This window comes from Petromyzon marinus, chromosome 65 (genome assembly GCF_048934315.1).
Source record: "Petromyzon marinus isolate PM22_M1 ecotype Great Lakes invasive population chromosome 65, UKy_Petmar_22M1.pri1.0, whole genome shotgun sequence".
Classification (NCBI taxonomy): Eukaryota; Metazoa; Chordata; class Hyperoartia; order Petromyzontiformes; family Petromyzontidae; genus Petromyzon; species Petromyzon marinus.
The window spans coordinates 6,959,896-6,976,948 of record NC_133731.1 but is presented as its reverse complement, the minus strand read 5'-3'; the positions used below and the strand labels follow the sequence as shown (position 1 = coordinate 6,976,948).

The window sequence follows — 17,053 nt, the reverse complement described above, 5'->3', positions numbered from 1 at the left end:
TCAATGTCTCACTACCACGGCCTCGTCTCTTAGCCCAGCACCCTCACTACTCAATGTCTCACTACCACGGCCTCGTCTCTTAGCCCAGCACCCTCCCTGCTCAATGTCTCACTACCACTGCCTCGTCTCTTAGCCCAGCACCCTCACTACTCAATGTCTCACTACCACGGCCTCGTCTCTTAGCCCAGCACCCTCACTGCTCAATGTCTCACTACCACGGCCTCGTCTCTTAGCCCAGCACCAATACCCTCACTGCTCAATGTCTCACTACCACGGCCTCGTCTCTTAGCCCAGCACCAGCACCCTCACTGCTCAATGTCTCACTACCACTGCCTCGTCTCTTAGCCCAGCACCCTCACTACTCAATGTCTCACTACCACGGCCTCGTCTCTTAGCCCAGCACCCTCACTACTCAATGTCTCACTACCACTGCCTCGTCTCTTAGCCCAGCACCCTCACTACTCAATGTCTCACTACCACGGCCTCGTCTCTTAGCCCAGCACCCTCACTACTCAATGTCTCACTACCACGGCCTCGTCTCTTAGCCCAGCACCCTCACTGCTCAATGTCTCACTACCACGGCCTCGTCTCTTAGCCCAGCACCAATACCCTCACTGCTCAATGTCTCACTACCACGGCCTCGTCTCTTAGCCCAGCACACCAGCACCCTCACTGCTCAATGTCTCACTACCACTGCCTCGTCTCTTAGCCCAGCACCCTCACTACTCAATGTCTCACTACCACTGCCTCGTCTCTTAGCCCAGCACCCTCACTACTCAATGTCTCACTACCACGGCCTCGTCTCTTAGCCCAGCACCGGCACCGTAGCCTCGCCGTACTTCCATCATCCCCCGTCACGTTGTGTCTCCCCTCTGCTACAATCTCCATCATCCACTACCACCACCACCTCCTCCTCCCTCCGATGGCTACGCATTGTCTCTCTAGTGCCTGTCAGCATTTCTCTGTCACAGCGACAGTCAGCTGTGAGCGTTCCCTCCACCCCAACCCCACGTGTCTCCGCGAGTCTCTCCCCCACCCCCCCCCCCCATAATTCGTCCACCGTTATAATTTGCGCACCATTAAGATCTCCACCACCTTTGCTGTGTGTCAGTGTGTGATTGTCAGTGTGTGATCGTCAGTGTGTGATTGTCAGTGTGATTGTCAGTGTGTGATTGTCAGTGTGTGATTGTCAGTGTGTGTGATTGTCAGTGTGTGTGATTGTCCGTGTGTGTGTGTCAGTGTGTGTGTGTCAGTGTGTGATTGTCAGTGTGTGATTGTCAGTGTGTGTGTGTCAATGTGTGATTGTCAGTGTGTCTGTGTCAGTGTGTGTGATTGTCCGTGTGTGTGTGTCAGTGTGTGTGTGTGTCAGTGTGTGTGTGTCAGTGTGTGATTGTCAGTGTGTGTGATTGTCAGTGTGTGATTGTCAGTGTGTGTGATTGTCAGTGTGTGTGATTGTCCGTGTGTGTGATTGTCCGTGTGTGTGATTGTCCGTGTGTGTGTGTCAGTGTGTGTGTGTCAGTGTGTGATTGTCCGTGTGTGATTGTCAGTGTGTGTGTGTCAATGTGTGATTGTCAGTGTGTGATTGTCAGTGTGTGTCAGTGTGTGTCTGTGTGTGTGTGTGTCAGTGTGTGTGTGTCAGTGTGTGTGTGTGTGTATGTGTGTGTCAGTGTGTGTGTGTGTCAGTGTGTGTGTGTCAGTGTGTGTGTCAGTGTGTGTGTGTCAGTGTGTGTGTGTGTGTGTCAGTGTGTTTGTCAGTGTGGGAGCGGTAGTGTAGCGGTTAGCGCGCTGCGCTATGAACCTGGCTGCCCGGGTTCGATTCCCGCTCACGATTATCTGAACCGGACCTGGGCCGCCCCTAGGTCGACTCGGCCTCCAATGAGTACCTGGTGCGGTGTGTAAACATCGTCACTGGGGAGACAAAGGCGGCCGGGCTTGGTGCTCGCCACACCGCCCCATCGTGTGCCGTTCCGGCCTTCATAGGTCCTACTCGCTAACAGCACTTGCCCCTAGCAGTCTGCTCCAAGCTACACGGGGGGTCTTTGTCTTTGTCTTTCTGTGTCAATGGGCATGCGAGGGAGCGGTGGCGCAGCGGTCAGCGCACTGCGCTAGGAACCCGGCGGCTCCCGGCGCCACCAGCTCCATCTGAGTCTTCCCCCATCGCTCGACTCAGCCTTAGCAGTGCACCTTGCCGCAGTGTGTAAAATATCGGCGTCGAGGGAGAGACAAAGGCGGCGGCGGCGGCGGCGACGGCCGGGCGTGGTACCCGGCCACATTACCCCCCCATCAGCCCCCCATCACCCCCCCTATCACCCCCCTATCACCCCCCCCATCACCCCCCCCTATCACCCCCCCCATCACCCCCCCATCACCCCCCCATCACCCCCCATCACCCCCCCCCATCACCCCCCCCCATCACCCCCCCATCACCCCCCCATCACCCCCCCCATCACCCCCCCATCACAGCACTTACCCCGACATACTGTGTAGCCTACCTGGGGGACCTTTGTCTTCCGTCAATGACGTGCACAGCCACGAATCCCCGTGTCCCCTCCCCCCGTGTGTGACTCTCTCGACCTCTCGAAAAGTCCCACAACCCCCCCACCTCCCTCTTCACGATCTCTTTTCATGATCTCTATTCACGATCTCTCTCTCTCTTCATGATCTCTCTCTTCATGATCTCTCTCTCTCTCATGATCTCTCTCTCTTCATGATCTCTCGCTCTTCATGATCTCTCGCTCTTCATGATCTCTCGCTCTTCATGAACTCTCGCTCTTCATGATCTCTCCCCTCTTCATGCTCTCCCTCTTCATGATCTCTCCCTCTTCATGATCTCTCCCTCTTCATGATCTCTCCCTCTTCATGATCTCTCTCTTCATGATCTCTGTCTTCATGATCTCTCCCTCTTCACGATCTCTCTCTTCACGATCTCTCTCTTCATGATCTCTCTCTTCACGATCTCTCTCTCTTCATGATCTCTCTCTCTTCATGATCTCTCTCTTCACGATATCTCTCTCTTCATGCTCTCCCTCTTCATGATCTCTCTCTGTCTTCACGATCTTTCTCTCTTCGTGCTCTCTCTCTTCACGATCTCTCTCTTCACGATCTCTCTCTTCATGATCTCTCTTCATGATCTCTCTCTCTTCACGATCTCTCCCTCTTCATGATCTCTTCACGATCTCTCCCTCTTCATGATCTGTTCATGATCTCTCCCTCTTCACGATCTCTCTCTCTCTTCATGATCTCTCTCTCTTCATGATCTCTCTCTCTCTTCATGATCTCTCTCTTCATGATTTCTCTCTTCATGATCTCTCTCTTCATGATCTCTCTCTTCATGATCTCTCCCTCTTCACGATCTCTTCATGATCTCTCTTCATGATCTCTCCCTCTTCACGATCTCTTCATGATCTCTCTCTTCATGATCTCTCTTCATGATCTCTCTTCATGATCTCTCCCTCTTCACGATCTCTCCCTCTTCATGATCTCTCTCTTCATGATATCCCTCTTCATGATCTCTCTCTTCACGATCTCTCTCTCTTCATGATCTCTCTCTCTTCATGATCTCTCTCTTCACGATCTCTCCCTCTTCATGATCTCTTCATGATCTCTCTCTTCACGATCTCTCCCTCTTCATAATCTCTTCATGATCTCTCCCTCTTCATGATCTCTCCCTCTTCATGATCTCTTCATGATCTCTCTTTTCATGATCTCTCCCTCTTCATGATCTTTCCCTCTTCATGATCTCTCCCTCTTCATGATCTCTTCATGATCTCTCCCTCTTCATGATCTCTCTCTTCATGATCTCTCTCTCTTCATGATCTCTCTCTTCATGATCTCTCTCTTCATGATCTCTCTCTTCATGATCTCTCTCTCTCTTCATGATCTCTCTTTCATCACGATCTCTCTTTCATCACGATCTCTCCCTCTTCACGATCTCTCTCTCTTCATGATCTCTCTCTCTTCACGATCTCTTCCTCTTCATGATCTCTCTCTTCATGATCTCTTCATGATCTCTCCCTCTTCACGATCTCTCTCTTCATGATCTCTCTTTTCATGATCTCTCTCTGCATGATCTCTTAATGATCTTTTCCTCTTCATGATCTCTCTCTCTCTATGATCTCTCTCTCTTTATGATCTCTCTCTTCATGATCTCTCTCTTCATGATCTTTCTCTTCATGATCTCTCCCTCTTCATGATCTCTTCATGATCTCTCCCTCTTCATGATCTCTTCATGATCTCTCTCTTCATGATCTCTTCATGATCTCTCCCTCTTCATGATCTCTTCATGATCTCTCCCTCTTCATGATCTCTTCGTGATCTCTCCCTCTTCATGATCTCTTTCTCGTCATGATCTCTCTCTTTATGATCTCTCTTCATGATCTCTCTCTTCATGATCTCTCTCTCTTCATGAAATTTTCATGATCTCTCTCTTCATGATCTCTCTCTTCATGATCTCTCTCTTCATGATCTCTCTCTCTTCATGATCTCTCTCTTCATGATCTCTCTCTCTCTTCATGATCTCTCTCTCTTCATGATCTCTCTCTCTCTCTTCATGATCTCTCTCTTCATGATCTCTTCACGATCTCTCCCTCTTCACGATCTCTCCCTCTTCATGATCTCTCTCTCTCTTCATGATCTCTCTCTCTTCATGATCTCTCTCTCTTCATGATCTCTCTCTTCATGATCTCTCTCTCTTCATGATCTCTCTCTCTCTTCATGATCTCTCTCTCTCTTCATGATCTCTCTCTCTCTCTCTTCATGATCTCTCTCTCTCTCTCTTCATGATCTCTCTCTCTTCATGATCTCTCTCTCTTCATGATCTCTCTCTCTCTTCATGATCTCTCTCTCTCTTCATGATCTCTCTCTCTCTTCATGATCTCTCTCTCTTCATGATCTCTCTCTCTCTCTTCATGATCTCTCTCTCTTCATGATCTCTCTCTCTTCATGATCTCTCTCTCTTCATGATCTCTCTCTCTTCATGATCTCTCTCTCTCTCTTCATGATCTCTCTCTCTCTCTTCATGATCTCTCTCTCTTCATGATCTCTCTCTCTTCATGATCTCTTCAAGATCTCTCCCTCTTCACGATCTCTCCCTCTTCACGATCTCTCCCTCTTCATGATCTCTCCCCCGTCCTCTCGTCTGTGTAAACATCTCCTCTCTCAGATTCTCCCGCTCTCTCGGTCGCGCTCTCTTTTTGTTTACGATCAGAGGAAACAAGAAGATGCTCGGTGTAGTCGGCACTTTGCTTCGTTCATTATTTCGGTTTATTTTATTGCTTTGCTTTATGTAAACGCCCCCCCCCCTTTTTAAATGAAAGATTTAACAAAATATTTCTCGTTCTGCTATCCTTACCCCGTCCCTCTCTCTCTACCCCCCCTCGCCCTACTCTCTATATCTATCTGTGGCACGCGATCACGGATCGCGTTTCTCTCTCCTCATGTCGATCAACGCCCACCCCCAGCCTCTACCCCTCTTTCTCAATGTCTGAGCCCCGTGTCTATCTCTTGAATGGCTCTGGTTGCAACATCTCCGCCCCCTCTCTCTCTCCTCGATCGATCTCTAAAACTGCCACGTGTTCACATTTCTCTCTCGCCATGTCTCTCAATGTCCCAGACTCTCTCTCTTTCTCTATGCCACGTGTTCACAATTCTCTCTCGCCATGTCTCTCAATGTCCCAGACTCTGTCTCTCTCTCTTTCTCTATGCCACGTGTTCACATTTCTCTCTCGCCATGTCTCTCAATGTCCCAGACTCTGTCTCTCTCTTTCTCTATGCCACGTGTTCACAATTCTCTCTCGCCATGTCTCTCAATGTCCCAGACTCTGTCTCTCTCTCTCTTTCTCTATGACACGTGTTCACAATTCTCTCTCGCCATATCTCTCAATGTCCCAGACTCTGTCTCTCTCTCTTTCTCCGTGCCACGTGTTCACATTTGTCTCTCGCCATGTCTCTCAATGTCCCAGACTCTGTCTCTCTATTTCTCTATGCCACGTGTTCACAATTTTCTCTCGCCATGTCTCTCAGTGTCCCAGACTCTGTCTCTCTCTCTTTCTCTATGCCACGTGTTCACATTTCTCTCTCGCCATGTCTCTCAATGTCCCAGACTCTGTCTCTCTCTTTCTCTATGCCACGTGTTCACATTTCTCTCTCGCCATGTCTCTCAATGTCCCAGACTCTGTCTCTCTCTTTCTCTATGCCACGTGTTCACAATTCTCTCTCGCCATGTCTCTCAGTGTCCCAGACTCTGTCTCTCTCTCTCTTTCTCTATGACACGTGTTCACAATTCTCTCTCGCCATATATCTCAATGTCCCAGACTGACTCTCTCTTTCTCTGTGCCACGTGTTCACATTTCTCTCTCGCCATGTCTCTCAATGTCCCAGACTCTCTCTCTTTCTCTATGCCACGTGTTCACATTTCTCTCTCGCCATATCTCTCAGTGTCTCAGACTCTAACTCTCTCTTTCTCTATGCCACGTGTTCACATTTCTCTCTCGCCATGTCTCTTAATGTCCCAGACTCTGTCTCTCTCTGTCTCTATGCCACGTGTTCACATTTCTTTCTCGCCATGTCTCTCAATGTCCCAGACTCTGACTCTCTCTGTCTCTATGCCACGTGTTCACATTTCTCTCTCTCCATGTCTCTCAGTGTCCCAGACTCTGACTCTCTCTTTCTCTATGCCACGTGTTCACAATTCTCTCGCCATGTCTCTCAATGTCCCAGACTCTGTCTCTCTCTCTCTTTCTCTATGACACGTGTTCACAATTCTCTCTCGCCATATCTCTCAATGTCCCAGACTCTGTCTCTCTCTCTTTCTCCGTGCCACGTGTTCACATTTGTCTCTCGCCATGTCTCTCAGTGTCCCAGACTCTGACTCTCTCTTTCTGTATGCCACGTGTTCACATTTATCTCTCGCCATGTCTCTCAATGTCCCAGACTCTGACTCTCTCTGTCTCTATGCCACGTGTTCACATTTCCCTCTCGCCATGTCTGTTCAATGTCCCAGACTCTCTCTCTTTCTCCCTCCCGGTCAATCTCAATCTCACGGTCTCCCTCTCAATGTGCATATCGCGTTGGTCTATCTCCCACCCCCTCGTCTCTCTATCTCTCTGTGTCTCTCCACCTCTCCCCCTTTCTCTCGCTCACCGAAATGCATCTCAGTGTCCCCGTCTCTCCCTGCCGTTTCTCTCATCATCATCACCACCACTACTACTACCACCTCTGTATATCTCTATGGCAGTCACTATACATATTCTCCCTCTCTCTCACACAAATCGCGACCCGTCACGTTCATCCCATTTGTATATCTGTACAGCGAATATCGCCACGTCTCGAGTTGCCGATGGCTAGGAGATGTTAACTACCTCGCCTGGTATGCAAGAGGTCGTAGGTTCGATCCCGACCCTGACGCCTGCTGCCTGCTGCTGTATATTTCAAGTTTGCGTGTTTCTCTTTCTCTCTCATCATCATCACGGTGGCTATTAAAAGCTCTCCGGGCGCTGTCCATGGTGCTGAATCATTCAGGCTGGGCGATATGAAGAGGGCACAGCGCCCTCCGAATTGCCTTCCCGCGTCTTGCAAACCTCGCGATGCTTTATTTTTCTTCCATGACTATATTGCCGTGTGTTTTCAGTATTTGTTCGATATTTTTCATCGTCGTCGTCAGCCATGATCGATCCAGTGCCAGATGAAGATGTCGAGAATTTGGATGCCTTCATCAGATTTCATCGTCACCCCATCTCGTCGCTCCATCTTCTCCGCGGTGGACGTCCTCTTGGACGCGTTCCGTCCCCTCGGACGCGTTCCGTCCCCTACTTACCACGATGGCTATGAGATGTTAACTACCTCGCCTGGTACACAGGAGGTCGTGGGTTCGATCCCGACCCTGACACCTGCTGCTGCTGCTGCTGTATATTTGAAGTTTGCGTCTCATCATCATCACGGTGGCTAGGAGACGTTAACTACCTCGCCTGGTTCGCAGGAGGTCGTGGGTTCGATCCCGACCCTGACGCCTGCTGCTGCTGTATATTTGGAGTTTGCGGTGTGTCTCTCTCCCCCTGTGGTCGCGTGGATTTCTCTCCGGGTCCTCCGGTTCTTCCTCTCCAAATTTAGAATCGACGTGACAAGCCACCGCTTTGTCGAGCTGTCATTTGCGATCGCTAGGTCGCTTCTGAAAAAGAGCCACAAAGCTCAGTTAAAAAAATAAATAGTTTAGTTATTAGATGTAGTCTCTCTCACTCTCAATGGCCTTATCTCTATCTCTCATCTCACTTCAACTCAATCTCCTCTCAATGCATCCACGTCTGACTATCTGATCGCTCTATACACAATGGCCCCAACCACTTCTTACCCATCCCCGTCTATCCCTCTCGGTAGCCTCCTGCCTTTCTCACCATCTCTCTCTCTCTCTGTGTCTCTCTCTCCGTCTCTCTCTGTCTCTTTAACTATCTCGCACTATCTCTTTCACTCTCTCTCTCTGTTTCTCTCTCTGTCTCTTTCTTTCAATCTCTCTGCCTACCTCGCTCTCTCTATGTCTGTCTCTCGCTCTCTCGGTGTCTCTCTCCCTCTCTCACGATCTATATGTATCTCTCGCGCGCTCCCTCTCTCTCTCTCTGCGTCTATCCGTAGCAAGCATCGCGCCCGAACTGCGACCAACTTGGCAGGACCCTCCTGCAAGGGAGTCTTGAGACTCAGGCGAGGATTTTTTTTGCTGGGTAACAGGAATTTCCCGCCCCAATCCTCCCCACTTGAGTGGTCACGTGATTGGGGTGTTGCCCCCCCCACCCCACCACAGTCAGCAGATCCACCACTAAAAATAAAGACAGATCCCCCGAATAGCCTTTAATAGCCTGTTGAGGGCAAGTGCCGTTAGCGAATACCTATGAAGACCGGCACGGCACACGAGCGTAGGGGGGTAGGTGGCCTAGGACCACGCTCGGCTGCCTTTGTCTCCCTAGCGCCGATGTTTCTCACACATCGCTCCGGCGGGTACTCATTTGAAGCCGAGTCGACTTATCGGGCCAGGACCAGGACCGGCACGGATTCTCGTCACCGGTGGTGTTGGCCGTGAGCGGGAATCGAACTCGGCTCTCTGCCGGGTTCGTAGCGCCACGTGGCGCTAACCGCTGCACCACCGCTCCTCGCGCCTGTAACCAAACAACCAACAACTCAGTGACGACGATGTCACCCACGGCGACTTGTGCCAGGCTAGGTGCATAACAACAACAACTACGGTTCACCACTCAGTGGCGGCGAAGTCACCCACGGCGACTTGTGCCAGGCTAGGTGCACAACAACAACCGCCGCCGTTCGCCACTCGGTGTCGGCGGCGGCGTCACCCACGACGGCGCCTTGTGCCAGGCTAGGTGCACGTCAAGGCCCACGTGCGCGCGTTTGCACGCAACCCACACTCTGGGTGAACGCGTGGGTAAGAAACTCGTCTGTAACGGGCATCATCGGTCAGTGCGTCTCGGCCTCGGATTGAAGGCCCGCATCGAAATCGCACGGCGCGCAGTCACTTGGATTCGCCGCGGAATTGAAATTTGTAAAAAAAATATTTCTCCTCTTTCCCCCCCCCCCCACTCGTCGCCCCCACCACCGACGTGTCGATATTTTGACAGATTTCCGCAGCACATCTGGAAAACTCGCGTTTGACTTTATTGAGAGTACGCCGCTGCAGTGAGTTGCCACCACGCGATCGGCCGTTTCGTTGAGCTATCGTTTGTGATGGTCAGGTCGCTTCTGCAAAAAAAAGAAGGGGCATGCCTCACTCAGCGGGCTTTGCCTGCTAAGATAAACAAAATAGTTTTATTTGTATTTTTAATATTTTTAAAACTTGATTTGTTTAACTTCCCTTTGCCTTGCAGTGCTGTCGTGTTTCCGTAACATCCCGATCACTGCCCATATGTGAAAAAAGAGCTTTATAGCTAATCGGATTCCTCCAGCAAACACACACATCCGGATTCTGACTCTGGCGGCAAGTGCTGTTAGCGAGGTGGTGGTGAAGGGTGGCTAACACCAACATGAAGAATAGTTTGATGATGATGTCAGTACCACACTTAGTGTGCTCTGTAACCCACCCCTTTTCCTCTCTGCCTCTCTGTGTCAAACGTCAGCATCGCGATCTATCGACTGCCAGGATGAAGATCGATGTTGATGATGTCCTTAGCCCGAGTGTGTCCTCTCGTCCACGTGTTCCTCTTTCTATCTCTGTTCACATTTCGGTTCTGGCCCCATAATATCACCAAACAAAATTAACCAATGCTTTAAAAAAAGAAAAAGAAAATCATTTTCATTGTGTTTATTATTCCGCTGCTTTTGAGGGTTTGTTGATCGATACGAGTCGCCATCCGAGACGTCTGGCGGTTAAACCCGCGACGTCCAGAGTTTTGGAATCACCGCCGAGTCACAGTCAACTGCGTTACGCTGAGCGTGACTACTCACTCGCGAATGCACTTTGCGTTCAGAATTCGTAATGCACGCGCCGAATCCGCCCCTGGCTGCTAATGCATTAAAAGCTCTCCGGGCGCTGTCCATGGTGCTGAATCATTCAGGCTTGGCGATATGAAGAGGGCACAGCGCCCTCCGAATTGCCTTCCCGCGTCTTCCAAACCTCGTGATGCTTTCTTTTTCTTCCATGACTATATTGCCGTGTGTTTTCAGTATTTGTTCGATATTTTTCGTCGTCGTCGTCGTCAGCCATGAAGATGTCCAGAATTTGGATGCCTTCATCAGATTTCATCGTCACCCCGTCTCGTCGCTCCATCTCCTCCGCGGTGGACGTCCTCTCGGACGCGTTCCGTCCCCTGCCTGCCACGGTGGCTATGAGATGTTAACTACCTCGCCTGGTACACAGGAGATCGTGGGTTCGATCCCGACCCTGACACCTGCTGTATATTTGGAGTTTGCGTGTATCTCTCATCATCATCACGGTGGCTGTGAGATGTTAACTACCTCGCCTGGTACACAGGAGATCGTGGGTTCGATCCCGACCCTGACACCTGCTGTAAATTTGGAGTTTGCGTGTATCTCTCATCATCACGGTGGCTAGGAGATGTTAACTACCTCGCCTGGTACACAGGAGGTCGTGGGTTCGATCCCGCCCCTGACACCTGCTGTATATTTGGAGTTTGCGTGTATCTCTCATCATCATCACGGTGGCCAGGAGATGTTAACTACCTCGCCTGGTACACAGGAGGTCGTGGGTTCGATCCCGACCCTGACACCTGCTGTATATTTGGAGTTTGCGTGTCTCTCTCTCTCATCATCATCACGGTGGCTAGGGAGATGTTAACTACCTCGCCTGGTACACAGGAGGACGTGGGTTCGATCCTGACCCTGACACCTGTTGTATATTTGCGGTGTGTCTCTCTCTCTCCCAGTGCCGCGTGGATTCTTCTCCAGGTCCTGCGGTTTCCCCCACCTCATTTAGAATCTCCATAACGCGTCGACAGTATTTTTGCTTTTATAAATTTCCACGTGTTAATCCCACTTCGTTCAGCTACCATTTGTGATAACCAGGTCGCTTCTAAAAATGAAGAGCTAAATAGCTCAGTGGGGCTTTACCTGGTCGGTTGCATCCGATTCAAGAGCCGAATGGCTCACAGGGCTACACCTAATAAATTAACTGAAATTAACTGAAATAAAAAAGTGTATAGCCTCGACCATCCATCATAATCACCATCAACACCGCCATCCCTTCTGGCCGTGACGCATCCTGCACAGGCCCCACTTACCTCCCATAGCAGAGTGGATGACGATGTCATGAACCGGCGTGTCTCTCAATGTTATTCCGCCCGCACTGTGTTACTATGTTATAAAGTAAGAACAGAGTGTGGAGAGATGTTCTGGAATTGCATTCGTCTATCCACTGTTGGATGATGATGTCATGAACCCGCGTGCCTTCTGTAGTCCACGTGTCCCTCTCTCTGTCTCAATGTTATTCCGCCCGCACTGTGTTACTTTGTTATAAAGTAAGAACACAGTGCGGAGAGATGTTCTGGAATTGCATTGAAGAGACGGCGAGAGGGACACGTGGACTACAGAAGGCACGCGGGTTCATGACATCATCATCCAACAATGGATAGACGAATGCAATTCCAGAAGATCTCTCCACACTATGTCATGACTTTATAGCATAGTAACGCAGTGTGGGCGAAATAACTTTCAGAGTTTCAGTGGTGAAAAACAAATCATGCTCAGAATGAATGCAATTTTTTTTTTTATATATATATACGAAGTTTATAAAACATTGCGACACACTGCTGTGCAAAGACTGAACAGTGAACGCGGAGCTCCGGGAAATATATCTATTTAGCGTCAACAATAATTATTGTTTCATAATCAAATTTAAATGTACAAAACTGTTGTACCCGTGGCTACACCGCGGGAAAGGAGTCGAGTCAAGGACTGCTAACGAATGGGGAGAGAAGAGAGAGGTACGGGAGAGGGAAGGGAATGCCGGGGTGGAAGTGACCGCCTAAGCCGGACAGAGGAGAGAGGGAGGGCACGGATCAAGACGAGCAGCAGGGGGAAGGAAGAGGAGTGGCGGTGCAGGGAGAGGGGAGGAGGGGGAGGAGGAAAGACTGGGCCAAGATGTCGTGAATGATGAGAGGGTGGTGATGATGATGATGAGAAGGTGGTGGTGATGATGATGATGAGAGGGTGGTGATGATGATGAGAGAGTGGTGATGATGATGATGAGAGGGTGGTGATGATGATGATGAGAGGGTGGTGGTGATGATGAGAGGATCATGATGATGATGAGAGGGTGGTGATGATGATGAGAGGGTGGTGGTGATGATGATGAGAGGGTGGTGATGATGATGATGATGAGAGGGTGGTGGTGATGATGAGAGGATGATGATGATGATGATGAGAGGGTGGTGATGATGAGAGGGGAGAAGGGAAGATGGAGAGATGAGGAAGCAGCGAGCAGCTAACGTCTGTCAAGGCTCGTACGGGGAGGTCTTTGTTTTTGCTTCCCAGGGAAAAGGGCGGGGCTCTGCAGTGGGGGGCGTAGTCAAACATAGTAGCCACGCCCACACACCACGTGCTTTGTTGCGTAACTTATCGCTCAAATGTGGACCTAGGAGTCTAATCCAGCTGCTGCTCCTGTCCTTCCCACCCACACCCCCCACCAACACACCCACCCACACACACCCCACCCACACACCCCACCCACACACACCCCACCCACACACCCACCCACCCACACACACCCCACCCACACACACCCCACCCACACACACCCCACCCACACACCCATCCACACACACCTCACACACCCACACCCACCCACACCCCACACCCCACCCGCCCACTCACCCCTACCCACACCCACCCCTACCCACACCCACCCACCCACACCCCACCCACCCACCCACATCACCATCCCCCACCACCACCCACACCCCACCCACCACCCCACCCACCCACACCCAACCCACCCCACCCCACCACCCCACCCACCCACAACCCACCCACAACCCACCCACCCACCAACACCACAATCCCCTACCACCCACCCACACACCACCCACCCCACCCACCCACCCACACCCCACCCACCACCCACCCACACCCCACCCACAACCCACCCACACCCCACCCACCACCCGCGTGCGTGTGCAGGGCTCGTCAAGTTGGGGATCCACAGCGTGACCGGACGCAAGGTGGCCGTGAAAATCGTGAACAGAGAAAAGCTCAGCGAATCCGTGCTCATGAAGGTAGCCTCCCTGTGAATCATTCCCCCTCATTCTCTGTGTGAATCATTCTTTTCTCATTCTTTCTCTCCCTGTGAATCATTCTCTCTCATTCTCTCTGTGAATCATTCTCCTCTGATTCTCTCTCTGTGGATCTCTCTCTCTCTCTCTGTGAATCATTCTCCTCTGATTCTCTCTCTGTGGATCTCTCTCTCTCTGTGGATCCTTCTCTCTCATTCTCTCTCTGCGAGGATCCTTCTTCTCTGATCTCCCATCTCCCATCATCGCCCTCCAAGGTCGTAGCCATGGAGTCAACATTGGGGGGGGGATCAAATCTTCCAGGGGGTCTGGGGGTCGCCCCCCAGAAAAAAAAATCTAAATTTGAAAACGAATTTCCTACCATTTCCTGCCTAAAATATTTTGAAAATTCACTACCACATAGGATGGATTTATTTTTTTACAATAATGTCTAATAGTTGTCGAATACATTGCTCTGCTTTTTTTACCTTTTCTTGTTTCATTGTATGTAATGGCAGAGATTATTGATTATTAAAGTACAACCATAACCACAATCATATGAACAGAAATCTCTTTCATAGCAATATATTGGAGGGGGGACATCTTGAGCATATTTGAATATTGGGGGGGGGGGATGTGCCCCCCCCCCCCAATATATTATAATTACGGCCTTGTCGGCCTCTGTGCGTCCGTGCGTGGCAGGTGGAGCGCGAGATCGCGATCCTGAAGCTCATTGAGCACCCGCACGTCCTCAAGCTCTACGACGTCTATGAGAACAAGAAATACCTGTGGGTGCCCCCCCCACGCCCCCCTTCCACCGTGACTGTGGCTGACTGCGACTGACTGTGGCTGCGGTGTAGGGACCTGGAACTGGAGCACGTGTCTGACTGTGGCTGACTGTGACCGACTGTGGCTGACTGCGGCTGCAGTGCAGCGACCTGGAACTGGAGCACGTGCCTGACTGTGGCTGACTGTGACCGACTGTGACTGACTGTCGCTGACTGCTACTGACTGCGACCGACTTAACTGCGACTGACTGCGGCTGCGGTGCAGGTACCTGGTACTGGAGCACGTGTCTGACTGTGGCTGACTGTGACCGACTGCGACTGACTGCGGCTGCGGTGCAGGGACCTGGAACTGGAGCACGTGTCTGACTGTGGCTGACTGTGACCGACTGCGACTGACTGTGGCTGACTGCGGCTGACTGTGGCTGACTGCGGCTGACTGCGGCTGACTGCGGCTGCGGTGCAGGGACCTGGATCTGGACCGCGTGTCTGACTCTGACCGACTGTGACTGACTGTCGCTGACTGCTACTGACTGCGACCGATTTAACTGCGGCTGACTGCGGCTGCCGTGCAGGTACCTGGTACTGGAGCACGTGTCTGACTGTGGCTGGCTGTATCTGACTGTGACCGACTGCGGTTGACTGCGGCTGCGGTGCAGGTACCTGGTACTGGAGCAGGTGTCTGACTGTGGCTGGCTGTATCTGACTGTGACCGACTGCGACTGACTGCAGCTGACTGCGGCTGTGGTGCAGGTGCCTGGTACTGGAGCACGTGTCTGACTGTGGCTGGCTGTATCTGACTGTGACCGACTGCGGCTGACTGCGGCTGCGGTGCAGGTACCTGGTACTGGAGCACGTGTCTGACTGTGGCTGGCTGTATCTAACTGTGACCGACTGTGGCTGACTGCGGCTGCGGTGCAGGTACCTGGTACTGGAGCACGTGTCTGACTGTGGCTGGCTGTATCTGACTGTGACCGACTGTGGCTGACTGCGGCTGCGGTGCAGGTACCTGATACTGGAGCACGTGTCTGACTGTGGCTGGCTGTATCTGACTGTGACCGACTGCGGCTGACTGCGGCTGCGGTGCAGGTACCTGGTACTGGAGCACGTGTCTGGCGGGGAGCTGTTCGACTACCTGGTGAAGAAGGGCCGGCTCACGCCCAAGGAAGCGCGCCGGTTTTTCCGGCAGATCATCTCAGCCCTCGACTTCTGCCACAGTCACTCCATCTGGTGAGCGGGCGGCTCGCTCCCGGTGCCGTCACCACAACGCCGTCTAAACGATTATCATTTGCATACCAGGCGATGTAGTTGACATCTCCTAGCCACCGTGACGATGATGAGAGAGACGCAGACTCCAAATATACAGCAGCAGCAGCAGGCGTCAGGGTCGGGATCGAACCCAAGACCTCCCGCATACCAGGCGATGTAGTTAACATCTCCCAGCCACCCTGACGCCCCTTCACAGGTTGCCACCACCAGCAGTCAGAACGGTGGTCCGGATAGTGGAGCACGATCATCGCGAATGAACGATGACACGTGTACACACACACACACGTGTACACACACACACACACGTGTACACACACACACACACACGTGTACACACACACACACGTGTACACACACACACACACGTGTACACACACACACACACGTGTACACACACACACGTGTACACATACACACACGTGTACACACACACACACACGTGTACACACACACACACACGTGTACACACACACACACACGTGTACACATGCACACACGTGTACACACACACACACACGTGTACACACACACACACACGTGTGGGGGCAGTGGGGGGGGCGGGGCAGTGGTGGGGGGGCGGGGCAGTGGTGGGGGGGCGGGGCAGTGGTGGAGGGGCGGGGCAGTGGTGGGGGGGCGGGGCAGTGGTGGGGGGGCGGGGCAGTGGTGGGGGGGCGGGGCAGTGGTGGGGGGGCGGGGCAGTGGGGGGATTTTCGTCTTTGTCTTCGTGTCAAAGTCACAGGGACCTCAAGCCGGAGAATCTGCTGCTGGACGAGAAGAACAACATCCGCATCGCCGACTTTGGCATGGCGTCGCTGCAAGTCGGGGACAGCCTGCTGGAGACGAGCTGCGGGTGAGCCCTGCGCGGACTCGCCACCCCACACGCGGGGCCAAGAAGGCGCTCGGTCCCCCCGGATTGGTCTCACCGGATCGGTGTCACCGGATCGGTCTCCCCGGATCGGTCTCCCCAGATCTGTCTCCCCAGGGGGGGGGGGGGCGCCTTTGTCTCCCCCCCCCCCCCCCCCGGTGTGTTTTTAATGCACGCAGCGAAACCGGGCGCTCGCTTTGCAAAGGGCCGAGTCGTCGACGCCGGGGAGGTCCGGTGTCGGTTCGGATCATCGCCAACCTTGATCAGTATCGTCACCGCCGTCTCAATCATCACCGCCATCGTTACCTTCATCAGCATCATCACCGCGATCATCATCATCATCATCATGGCCATCTTCATCATCATCTTCATCATCATCGCCACCTTCATCATCGTCGTCACCGCCATCATCATTATCA

At 52.1% G+C, this 17,053-nt stretch overlaps 1 protein-coding gene across 1 annotated transcript in view; it reads left to right on the top strand.

The window, feature by feature from the left end:
• LOC116956483 (serine/threonine-protein kinase BRSK2-like) overlaps positions 1–17,053 on the top strand; it is a 55,348-nt gene that overhangs the window by 1,449 nt on the left and 36,846 nt on the right. The window contains exons 2-5 of the mRNA XM_076054327.1: positions 13,627–13,721; positions 14,418–14,503; positions 15,590–15,730; positions 16,503–16,619. Coding sequence (XP_075910442.1) covers positions 13,627–13,721; positions 14,418–14,503; positions 15,590–15,730; positions 16,503–16,619 — 439 coding nt within the window. The remainder of the gene's footprint in view (positions 1–13,626; positions 13,722–14,417; positions 14,504–15,589; positions 15,731–16,502; positions 16,620–17,053) is intronic.